The 13,166-nt window shown below is 37.3% G+C and overlaps 1 protein-coding gene across 3 annotated transcripts in view; it reads left to right on the top strand.

Annotated features, from left to right (window-relative positions):
• Positions 1–6,600, top strand: part of LOC114294519 (Tetratricopeptide repeat (TPR)-like superfamily protein) — a 78,717-nt gene extending 72,117 nt beyond the window's left edge. For all 3 annotated transcript variants that reach the window (XM_082925292.1, XM_082925293.1, XM_082925291.1), the window contains 2 exons: positions 3,811–3,867; positions 6,340–6,600. In XM_082925292.1, the coding sequence (XP_082781418.1) occupies positions 3,811–3,867; positions 6,340–6,399 (117 nt within the window). In that variant the 3' untranslated portion in view covers positions 6,400–6,600. The remainder of the gene's footprint in view (positions 1–3,810; positions 3,868–6,339) is intronic.
• The last annotated feature ends 6,566 nt before the right edge of the window (positions 6,601–13,166 follow it).

Genomic DNA, 13,166 nt, shown 5'->3' with positions numbered 1-13,166 from the left:
TTTTCTATTTTTTACGAAGACTGTGCGCCTTACTTCAATAAAGCCTGCGCCTCGCCTTGTGCCTAGGCCCCGAGAGACCTTCAGTGCCTTGGTGCGCCTTGAGCCTTTAAAAACACTGCATATATGGTTACTGTTCATCATTGTTTGTCCACTCTGGACTGCTATAGCGGCAAACAAACGGACCCTATAGGTCATCATAGTCTTTCGACTTAGTCTCCCTCACTACTTTTTTGGCCTCCTTATTGGCCAATCTGTAGCGCTTAAGGTTTTCCTCAGTTCTATTATTGTGCCACTTTTTAAAGCTCTCTTTTTTCGTCTTTATTACTGCTTGGACCTCCTCCCTCCACCAAATCTCCCTAAAGTGGGGTCCCTTTCCTTTCAACTCTCCAAGAACTTCCCTTGAGATTCTCCTCATACAATTGGCCACCGAGTTCCACATAGTATTAGCATCATCTTCCAAGTCCCAAGTACCTTCTTTATCCATTCTATTCTTAAATATGTCTAGTTTATCCCCTTTTAGGTCCCCCACCATCTAGTCTTGTGATGTCTACTATCTTTTCGAGCATGGTATTGCCTTTTAAAGCATAAATCTAGTACCAAAATCCTATGTTAAGACATCAGGCTCTCTCCAGGAATCACCTTACCGTCTTTGCATTTTAGATGGTCCCCTTTTCTTACTAGAAAGTAATCTATTTGGTTCCTAATTCATCCTCTCTTCTTATACATAGTATTGACCACCACTAGGTCAAAAGATAACACAAAACCTAAAATACTCTCTCAAGTCTCATTTCAATCACCAAAACGATACCCACCATGCATTCTCTCATAACCTAGTTTATCTACTCCTATATGGCCATTGAAATCTCTACCTATAACTAGGTTCTTTTCTACGGGTATATCCTGTAATACCTCATCCATTTGGTCCTAAAAAACTCTCTTAGTCTGATCATCTAATCCTATTTGTGTAGTATATGCATCAATATCGACATATATATTAGGAATATTCGGATCCATAGTAATGTAAGTAAAATAATATATAAGAATTAACAATTAATTTAAATCCTAGATGATAATCCAACTGTTGGAAGAGGGATATTAGGTACATTAGAAGGAGAATCAATAGATTCATGTTGTGTAGTACATGCATCAATATCGACATATATATTTGGAATATTAGGATCCATAGTAATGTAAGTAAAATAATATATAAGAACTAACAATTAATTTAAATAATGAGTAAACAATAACAACTAATATATGTTAAGAAATAATTAATGTAACAAAATGAATAAATAATAAATTTAATTAAAATAGTTGATGTTACCGGTTGGCATATGCAATACAATAGCTTCTTCTGATAAAAGCCTCTTCTTGCACAATTGCAATTACCATTTAGGTATGAGACTTCAAAATTAATTGAGAGAGATTGCCAAGGTCTCCTGGGGCCTAGGCTCAAGGCGCAAGGGGAGGCGCAGGCTTCATCGAAATGAGGCGCACTTTGTACAGAAATATATATATATATATATAATTTAATATAAGTAAATAATTTAAGGTTCAACATAAACAAAATGAAATGTTAAACATTTAGCATTTTTTGGAGATAAGGTATTAGGGCTAATTTTTCTTCTATCATTGATTTGGGGTTGAATGTTCAATGTATTGGCATCTGTAATAAGAGTAGGGATCTTCTGTAACTACACCATATTAAATCAATGGTTAGATTTTAAACAAAACTAATTAAAGCAACAATTAAAAAAGCCCTCAAGACGCAAGCCTTGGGCCAATCAGGTGCTATCGAAATTGCCTAGCCTGGAACACTACAGGGCGCAAACCTTGGGCCTGGACGGGGCTTGAGCCTAGGCGCACCTTATCGAAGTCCCTTAGCCTGGAACACTACAGGACCCAAACCTTGGGCCTGGATGAGACTTGGGCCTAGGCACGCCTTTAATGACACTATTTTAGAGAGAATTGTGTGTGAGAAATAAAATGGGAAGCGTAGTATTTATAGGAGTTTGGGATGAGGGGGTTAATTTGTAAATAAAAATAATGATAATAATTTGGTCGTTGGGTGTTAAAACGGTCAAACGTTCGTTTGAAATTTTTTTTTTTCAATTTTATGATCGTTGACACAGAGAGTTCTTTTTTTTTTGGGGGGGTGGAGGGGGGGCCTAGAGTCCCAGGCCATGCTCGGGCTTGGGCCCACTCAGGACAGGACTGGCTTCGGGGGGCCCACGGGCCTACGGAAATCCTTTTTAATGCAACCACCGCTATACGAAAAAGAAGAAAGAAAAATAAATAAACAAATCAGGTCTCTACCTAAGCCGTTACACCAACACCTCAAATAATCCACTAAACAAATCAAAAGGTTGCACATCATAGACTAAAGGAATTACAACCATACCCTAGTTCACTTTAAAGCCCTCTCCACGCTCCACGAACTTGACCTGTCTCAGTCAACCTTGTTTGATTTGCTAGTCCACCACGAAACTCCTTGTCTCGATTTTCATGCTCTAACAGCTCTGTTAACCGAAATGGCTAAGGGATGTCAAGATGATATAGTGCAATCAACAGTATGAAGGTCTTTATTGAAATGCTGAAGAGCTAGTCAAAATAGGAGGCATTTCCCTAAAAATATATTAGGATCCTTTAGTAGATAGGGGATTAGAATCTTGAAATAGGCCAAATTAGGCTTATTCTCCAATGTGGAGTAAAGAATCACCATTTTTTACTCAAGTCTAGTGATTGATTAACTCACCAATTTTGCTAAGAATGCACCATATGACCAATGTAACACTAGTCCTAATATAATTAACTCCCCACTTTGAAAACGCATCCTAATATAATATTTTATAAGACATGCAACTATTCATGTAAGGGTAATGGAGGGATATCTACAACTGCTGATTTGATTTTTAAACTAGAACACTCTCAACTCCAAATCTAATCTATTAAGCCCCAGTACAACACATTTCTATAACTCAAGTTGTTGTACGGAAATTATCAACACTTATCTATCCAAGCTTCGGTCTTAGATAACTTGCATTTGTGCGCAACAAAATCATCTCTTGAATATAGTGATCCATTTTGGTTAACATTTTCGAAAGTAAGTCATGGTTAAGAGAGTTCTGAGCCATCTGATTTTCGTGCCTATGAATATGAAGGTCATCAAAGTAAAAAGTAGTGCTGTAGTTTGAGACGAGGTCATTTGGATTGGCTCTACGGTCCCTCTGTTAGCTATTAGAGGTCAAGCTTCCAGTGTCCTCAAAGAGTTATATGCATGGGTTGGTCGTATACCTAAATTTAAACGATGACGGAAGCGTTGAAGATAATTCAAGGACGAGTATGCTGCAACTATTAGAGCAAGTTCAATGCTGTTGAGTTTCTTATGTTGTACTGTAAAAACAATTTAGCAATAACAATTTGAGTTCTATATAATGGATTCAATTGGTAGACCAGATGTAGATAAGAGTGCACAAGTTCCCAAGTCAGATACCATCCGCATGAAAAAGGAAGAATGATGGCACAAGCATCAAAAGAAACAAGAAAAAAAGAAGCAGAACTTCGTTGTTCAATACTATGAAACAAGAAGTAAAAGTTCCTTTATTTCTGGCCCCGATTAGATAATCTACATAATCTGGATACAAGCAGAAGATCCTTACCATAATTTTTTGTTGATTTTGGTGATACTTGCATATCTCAGATGTGTTGTTCTGTCCTCCTCCAATCATTTGTAGAATAACTTCCTATCAATACCTCGGGATATTTGTGAATGTTGTGCATGTGAACTTTATCTTCTTGTTGCTTCTGCAGGGAATTATTCTGAAGGAAAATGGTAGACTTGGAGATGCAGAGAGGATGTTTATACAAGTATGTGATTCTATTTTAACACATTCCACATGCAAATGTTTTTCTTTTCCTGTCATTGTTGACAATTTAAGGTTGCCATTTCATATAAGGTACGAAATTCTAGAAATCCAAATGAACTCAACCAAGTCATTGTCCTACTCATTTGGGAGTTTTTGCCAGAATAATTGATACTCCACATGTTATCCTTGGTGATTTGTATGCCATAAAAGGAAGCAAAAGCACACCAATCATTATGCTCTATCTTTGACAGCAAATTTCCGTTGAGACAATCGGAGCCTTTATTAGTGTTTTAAGTGTGTAAAAAAAGTTGTGTACCTGAGACGACATGACTAGGTCAATTAGACATTCAAAAGTAAAATTGACTATAGGTATTTCCATCATTACAAATCACACTGCACGAATCGTAGTTAGCAAATGCAAATACAACATTAAGGTCCAGTTTTATAGGGGCATCTTGACTCAGGTGTCTAGTACATAAATCAAAGTTTGATTGTGGTTCTCTCAATCTAAGAATGAAACTAACACTTCAATAGATCATCATCATTCACAGCAGTGTTTTAAAAAACTCCAGGCACATTGGGGCGCTAAGGTCTTCTAGAGCTTGAGCGTGAGGCGCAAGGCAAGGCGTGAGGTACAAGTTGTTGAAGATAACCAAAATATTAATATAGGCCAAGTTTTTAACATAAAACAAATATTCTTAGAATTTCAATAAATAATAAATAAATAGAATGACATTCAATATTTCAAAAATCATGAAAAATAACATTCAACGTTTCAAAAATTTCTCAAAAATAACATTCAATCTTACTTTGCCCTATACTATTTATCTTTCTTTATCAATTTATTAACATGATTCATTTCTTTTTTTAGATTAAGAACTCACACCATATAATATCTTAGTGGTTTTAATTTTAAATCGGGACCAAATTGCCTGATCAATCATTGGCCCGAAACGGTTGTAATTTACTACATTGAAAGGAATCCCAAAGTCATACATCCATCTTGCAATCCCAAAACTTTTGCTTAATTCCTAGAGCTTTTTTCGATATGAAAATAGGGGCTCAAAGCATGTGTTTACATTTTATATTAAGTGGGTTGTGATTCCATATGGTTACACACACAATGAATAAGGATGGAGCAAAAATTTAAATGTAGCACATGAGGCGTGTGCCTGGCGCCTAAGCCTAAGGCGCACACCTCAAGCACCTCAAATGCGCCTTTCCTAATGTGCCTCACCTCAAGCTGTCTGAGATGTCTCAAGTGCAACTGGTGCCTAACTGCGCACGCTTAGGCGCACCTTTTAAAACACTGATTCTCAGTTTTGTGCCAAAGATTTTGTTAGGAAACACACTACGCAGCCAAGTTTACAAGTGGGGCCTTTTTGTAGAGCTACATTGATACCTTTCATAAAAGCCTCTTATCATTAAACCACCACTACAATCCAAACCTTAAAGAAGAATAAAATGTAATGTAAGACAAAATGAGTAAGATTGGAATAGTGGAAGTATCACTATATCTTCTGTGCCAACGAATGACTCTTTTATCTTCTTTATCAACACCTCTTTTCAATCCTTACGTGTCATTTGAATTTGAAAATCCTTTTTCTATTTTACCGGCTTCTTGGACAACGTTGAAATGTTTTTCATTTGTATGTGCTGATGTCCCCTCATATGATGTGCAATCCACATCTCTGTGACTAAACTAGAATATGAGGAATCCACAGAATTCTTACTCATATAATCTAGGAGAATCCAATAAAATCACCATCTATAATTTTTTTTAGCACTTACAAAAAGCAAGGTAAGTCCCAAGTGTTAATAGGAACAGCAGTGACCATGGTGTTGTCTATGCAAGGTGGTGATGTTATTGATGAGGCAATGAACATTGCATATAAATAGTGCATTGTCATTTTGATTGATCCAGTGCCATAGAGGTTGCTTTTTGACAATATTGTTAGAGCAGTGGCAGTGCTGATGTTTACAATTAACAGTGGCAGTACGGCTGTGTAAAAAAAGAAAAAGAAAAAAAGCAGTGGCATTATGTACTGGAAGACAAGATTTATGCAGTCCATAGAATTCTGAAGCCAAATGCTATTGGATGGGTAGTTGGATAGGGAGATAAATCCTTTCTTCTCCTCATATTAAATATAACTTATCAGGATGCAGGGGTACATAGATAGTTTGGGTTTGGTTTATTTTGTTTAAAATGTGAGTTTGAGGCATTTACTTTGATTGTTGCTCATTTTGAAGACTTCACATTGGTTCATTCTGCATATGGAAAATTTTTGATGTTTCTCTTTGGGTTAAATTAAAATATGAAACCACTTGAATTAATTTCAGTGGCCAGGAGAACTCATAAACCTTATTGTAGGATGTTATGTGTTTGATTCTGCTCTTCTCCTCAATGTATCCCAAAAAAAATAAATAAATGAAATGGAAAAGAGAAGTTTGTAACTATTGAGGTTGTGTGCAGGCACGGTTCTTCGCACCAGAGAAAGCCAAGGCACTTGTGGACCGCTATTCAAGACAATAATGACATGTTTAAACAGCTTGTGTATTTTTCAATATAGGCAAGTTGAATACATCTCTATATGTTGTACAATTCTAATGGAGTTTACCATTCAACCTGTACAGTAGATTATTGATTGTTAAATAGATTTGGGCAGTAAATAATCTGAATTCTCCAATGTGTTTTGGAAAATAACTATATATATCCATGAGTGTGGCTTCGTCGTTTTTTGTTTTTTGGCGGGGGGTGGGGAGTTGCAATTACACCTCCTTAAAGTTTGCTTAAAATACAGATTGCATGTTGTGGTTCTGGAAATTACATCATGCTCTTTCAAGTTCCTAATTGCATAACAAATGACCATTTTTATAAATAAATCATCAGGTCAATTAATTATTTTTAATGGTGTCATAAATGTATTTCAATTAACGATTCATCTAATTTTATTGTTGTATGGAAGAGTAGTTAGGACTTTCCCTTTTTATGTTAATTCTATTAAATAAAATATTCCTGACAAGCGGATAATTGTATCCAAAATCATAAGGGACAATTCGTATTTTAAGTAAGAGTGTTACAATTAGCACTCCATTTATTATTTTGAACCTTCTATTTTTTTTTTATTACAATAATAACCTTAAATGAAATTACTAAATAGGATATAAATTATTTTGGAACATCTTGTTTCACAATTGAGCGCACACCATCACTAAATCATGAGAGGATTTATGAGAGCACGTACCTCTATCATCACCAATCTATCTTCACCAAATCCCACCTTCAAAACCTCTCTGGCAGCGATATTTCGGCGACAACGATGGCTATTTGATTACACTTTTTTGACAATAGCAATGAGTGAGTTTTTTCGACAACTACAACTTTATGAGACGAGAGTAATACAACAATGTAAGGTTAGAAGTGGTTCATAGCTTTGATGGTATTTTTAGCTCAGAGGAGGTTAGCTTTATAAAAGTAAGTTCCTTGAAAAACATATCAAAAATGGTAAAAACTATTGGTATTTTTTTGGGTAATGAACATATGATCAATTCGGGAACACAAGTTCGAACATTGCTTATTTGTTCGAGAGTACAAGCTTAAACATTGTTTATTTGTTTGGGAATACAAGTCTGAACATTCTCTGTGAAAGAGAGTGGAGAGAGACTTCGGGTGATCAAAATGCAAATTTGCTATACATATACAAATATTTATATTCATTGTTTTTAGGGTTTATGGTAGATCAAAGAAACAGATGGAATTGAAGAAAGACATGCATGTAATGCGAATAAAAAAGTGAAAATTGCAGAGAACACATTCCTTATACAGACTTCAAAAACATTTTTCTTCCATTGTCGTGAGAGAGTTTTGGTGAGTTTTTTATTATTATTATTTATTATTTTTTTTTTAAAAAAAAGGATTTTGGGAGAGAATAGTTTTTAGGAGTGTGAGGGTTTACATTTGAGTGGGTATCAAATTTCATAAGAATAGTTTTAGTATTATTTGATGGAATGAAAGAAATTTTGCGGGTTTTAAAATTTATAAGTGGATGTCCAAAGAAATGGGGGTGCTAATAGTAGCTATCTTTAAGTAAATTTCAGAAGTTGTATTTATAATTTACCCTCTTTTTTTTCACGGAACCTTAAGTGTTAGTTTTACATTGACTGCAAGCATGTATTTATTTATTTTAACCTTAGCGAGAAATAATTGATTTTTTTCAATTTTTAATCCAAGGCATGTGACTTTTAAATCATGTTAAGATGATCACATTTGCATTATGTAATAGTAAAGATTACTCCCTCATGTGACTGCATAAATGAGTAGTGATACTTTTTAAAACGATGTAATGATAGCACAAGATGGTAAAATTTTTTGGTATACAAATGTGGTTATTGTAACATTATTGGGCATGAATTATTTTCTTCACGCAAGTTTCTATGACCATATTTACCAAATTCGGGTGATTTTTTATTATTTTTTATTATTTTAATTTTTTTTTTTCTTTTAAAAGTTGGTGTGTTGAAAATTCAACTTCAACTTTAAAGTAATCTTCATGAAATTGTACTTCGGAAACATGATTTCAATTGACTTATTACAATTGTTTTTTAGTCCCGTATTTTCAAAACACAAGAACATGAATTTGATAAATAAGTTTAAAACTACTTAAGGTTTATGATTTAAAACCGCATGTGTTTGATTAAATAAAAAATAAAAATAAAAAACTTATGATGTATCAACATAAAATCGTAGTGTCCCACCTTAATTAAGTTTTGCAGCTTCTTAGTAACAATTATGATGATTAACTTAAGTACTAAATTTTAGATGAAAATCAATGCATGGGTGTAGCTCGGCTTTTTCGTGCCCTCTTTCGGAAGGTTCGAAAGAAAGCCTTACAGTTCGAACTTCCGCAGTTCTAAATCTAATTTCACAAGTGCAATATGAAATTGATAAACACCAAATCGTCCAAATCCAGCAAATCATTTTGGAAAATTGATTTTAAATTAAAAAAATACCAAAATTGGACTGCTTTACCAGACACAGAGTTGCCACCTAAATGTTTTATTTTGGAGAAATTTAGGAAACCAATGACTCGTGTCAAAGGCCACGTGTCTGTCATCACCAAAGTTGCATCGGCTCGGGAACTTAGGTATGAGAGGGGAATGTCATGAATTGAGCACCCCCGCTCGCCCGATCAAAGATCAATCTCTACTAATCATGATATGATTTTTATGTACATTATATACTCTTGCTACGGTTATTAGGCTAGCTTTACTATTGGATGCACACAAGCAAGTATAGACTAGTTTGCCCAAGTTTGAATAATTCAATTTTATGTATGTTTTGTGAAAAGAGTTTGAATTTGCCATCTCAAGTGGGCTTAAAATTGTGAATTTGCCACCAAACAAAGTGGACTTAAAACGTACATTTGTTGAATCGTTCCAATTCAAACAATAAGCCTTTATCCATAGACATTCAAACAGTTTATCAAGTAAGCATTTACCCTCATGGCAAGCATGCTAGTGTAGACACCCCATTTTTGAACTTCCTCAAGACTTGGACGTCACCTCTTGAACACTCGGTGATCATCCATATTTGTGTTCGCCTTGAGTTCCCGGAGGTCTCGGCTACGCGCCTTGCCTCAGGATCTCTCGACTCGACTGTTTTGTGTCTGGTTTTGCACCAAACACTTGTGCTTTGCCTTGGAGGGGCAGGGAATGGCTTGTGGGCCATCCCCGCACTCCACCGGCCATGGCTTGAGGCCACCGGCTGTGTTTTGTTGCCACCGGCCAAATGCTTGGCCGGCCGGCACTATAGATGGCCGGCCGGCTATCTTTTTTTGGTCAATTGCATTTCTGGTTGGCCGACTAATGTGCATCTGCTTTTGCAGATATTTTTGTGCAGCTGGCATACACTGACACCCCCTCCATACACGTGTATGGAGGGATTGCCTTCTTGTTAGCTTCCTTTGGAAGCTTTACAAGACTAATTGTCTATAAAAGAGAACCTCTTCTCTCTTGTTCAAAGGTTAGACAACTTAGACAACATTTTCAGAGCTTGAGATTTAGAGTTAGGGTTTACATATATCTTTTATCTCTATATCTCTCTCTCTCTTGTGTTTAGTGTGTGTTTGGTCTCATTTTTGTGCACAAACACCCACCATCACACCTTTTCTTAGTTGCTGAGGTACCAGAGGTTTTTCCTTGAAGCTTTTGGACTGGTTTGGAACCAAAAGAGCTGCTGGAACATTGTTTGTGAAGAGGGTCTACAAAGGTAAGACTTTTGTCCCTTTTTACCCCATTTTTGCAAAGCTTTTTAGCTTATCTTGCATCTATTTTTGAGCTTAGCATATAACATATAAAAGTCTTTTTTTTTGTCTGCTCTAAATAGTTTGTTAAGGGTGTTTTAAGCTTTGGGGTTGTTTGACCCCTCTTAAGGCTTGTTTGGCCTTTGTTTTGTGCCATTTTGGTTGAGCTCCGAGACCATTGTGTTTGGGCCTCCTCACTACTGAAATCTTGAGGGATTTCAGAGGTGAGGATGGTGCCTTGAGGTCCTAGGAAGGAGAGGGCCACCCCCTCTCCTTGTTGTCCTTGAAAAGGGCTATTTTTGCCTCTTGAGGGAGCATCTAGTTTAAGTGTGTGTTGACCATGCCTTGACTGATATTTATGCTTATTTTGCCATGATTTGCCTCAATACATGCATAGCATTTAGACTACCATGCTCATGTGTTTTGGCTAAGCTTTGTGAAGCTTATATGCATATTTTGATGTGCTAAGGGACTATTTTAGGTCATTTGAGTCATTCATGTCTTGCTTTGTATAGCTACCATGCAATCCCTCTTGAATGCCTTAAGCTTTGGCCCCTCTAGCATGCCATCCTTGCTTTGTTTCAGTGGTTTGGAATCACTTGGTATGTTATTTCAGACCTCATGACATGCTTGCATGCTTGCCTTTGATGTCTCTTTGATGCCTTATGAGGTTGTGCCTTATGCTCCATGTTCGGTCATTGTGCATGCCCTTGAATTTAAGTCATTTAGATGCCATCTAAGTGGTCTTTAGGCTTTGTTTTAATATGCTAAAACTCTGTTTTTGGTCATTTAATTCATGCCATGTTTGGTTTTGCTAAGGGTAGTTCAATACCTCCTTAGCTTGCCTTGAGTTTTGGACCTCTAATTGCATGCTTATGCTTGTCTTGTTGGCTTGGTTTGGCACCATTTTAACATGATTTTCAGAGCTTATGTTGCATGTCATTAGTCCATGTTTTTGTGCTTACAAATTGTCTTCATATGCTTAAGTGTTAGACCATATTTGCATGCATGCGTGTGTGTGTGTTGGACCTCACTTCCATAGTATTGGCTACTGATTTTGGCAAGCTTGCAAGCTACCCATGTTAGTTTAAGCCCTCCTCTTTGCATGTTGTTGTATGTCCACCTTGTATGTTCTTGCTTATTTGTGTGTTGTTGCATGATTGGAGTTGCATGATTGAATGAAGTCACATGCTTGCTTCCATGCTCGAACACCCACATTGTGCCTTGCATACTTGTTAGTTGCATTGTCTCATGCCCTATGTCTTGCATGACCATTGTATGCCTTGTATGCTTCTTAGCATTGTCCATGTTGCATACTAGTCGACATGCTTAGGATTGCATTGCATTGGCATGCATGCTTCGCCTCTTGAATTGCTCGTGATAGAGGCTGAGTTCAATTTGCTTGATTATGTGCATTGCATTCCATATCAACATGCACACTTGATTCTTTGGGCCATCATGCATGGAAATGCGTGATTGGTGGCCCGAGAATCGAGGCCCATCCTCCTTTGAGTCATAAATATGATAAGGAGTGTGATTGGTGCATACATTGCTTGAAATGCATTGCCATGCCAAGTTCTGTCCTCTGCTGCTGTCAAAACAGGTTCGGCAGGAACATTTGGCCGGTCGACTACATGGAGTGCCGACCGACCAATTATTGCTGGCCGAGATCTCAACAAATGGCCGATGACCATCCGGACAGGGCCGGTGGTGTTCCCACTTGGTCGGTGGTGCTCCACAGCACTCAGAAAAGCAACCTTGGGAGTTGTGCAATTTTCAGAGAAGCAGAACAGTCAAAGCAGAGGCAGCCTGTGCATGGCAGTGACTTCCAAGTGGAATCGAGCACGCATCGCATTGGACCCCCTTCCCGAGGCTGTTTATTGCTTAAATTAAATTAATTAATTTGCTTAATTAATTAGGTGGTCTGTAATATTTAATTAGCTTGTTAGTTAGTTAAATTGTATTATTCTTTCGGTCCCTCCGAGTGAGGGCTAACTTGTAATAAGTGTGGGTGCGTGTGTGCATGTCTTCTAACCCCCGCTTCTTTCTCCCTTTTACTTACCTGCTTTGGTGATTAGCATTAGGGCATGTTTACTTTAGCATACCTTATGCTATGCATGTGTGCATCATTCATCAGTATTGCATGCACCAGGCTCGGCACATCATACTAACTGCATAGGTATTTCAAATCTAACTTGAATACATGCTACTTGTGCATTTTCACATGTCATTTATAGACTAGCCGAGCCTACTCTAGTGACATTCCGTATGCGTTGCATTAGGCATTTAAACATGGACTTGGATCATGCATGATTGCTAACATGTTCTTGTTTTGGCACGGTGTACTAGGTGAGCTCTTTATGCTTTAGCATGCCACATGAGTGTGAACGTTAACATGATAGCATGATTACCATGAGGCTAGATGTGTATTTGATGAACTACTTTAATGCCTGTGGGTGAAGGTTGGATTGTTTGAGTTGGGATAACTCGGTTAAATCCGTATTTTAGCCTACTTGTGAGTTGGAAATTCCAAAGCGTTTTCCAAACAAATGGATATGTAATGTTTTGTTCCAAATTAGGCGATCTAGTCTATACTTATTTGCTGTGCGCATAACATAGTAAATCTAGGCTAATAACCGGAATAAGAACGCATAACGTTTTCAAAATAGGATATCACGGTTAGTAGAGGCCGATCTTCGGATCGGGCGAGAGGGGGTGCTCGTAGCTGACCTTCCCCAATCGTACCCAAGTTCCCGAGTCGAGGCAACTTTGGTGATGACGGACACGTGGTCTTTGGCACCGAGTCAGGGTTTCCTAAATTTCCCCATAAAAAATATTTAGGTGGCGACTCTGTATCTGGCAAAGCAGTCCATGTTTGGCACTTCTTTCAAAATCTGTTTTTCTCAAAACAATTTGCCGGATTTGGACTCTTTGGTTCAGATTAAGAACCGTGACACAAATTGAGTCCGAACTGTAGTGAGGCCCAAGGGCGCGTCTA

Source organism: Camellia sinensis, chromosome 4 (assembly GCF_055761805.1).
Source record: "Camellia sinensis isolate YWXY chromosome 4, ASM5576180v1, whole genome shotgun sequence".
Lineage (NCBI taxonomy): Eukaryota > Viridiplantae > Streptophyta > Magnoliopsida > Ericales > Theaceae > Camellia > Camellia sinensis.
Note: the sequence above shows the minus strand (reverse complement) of the source record. Positions and strands in the feature narration are given on the sequence as shown.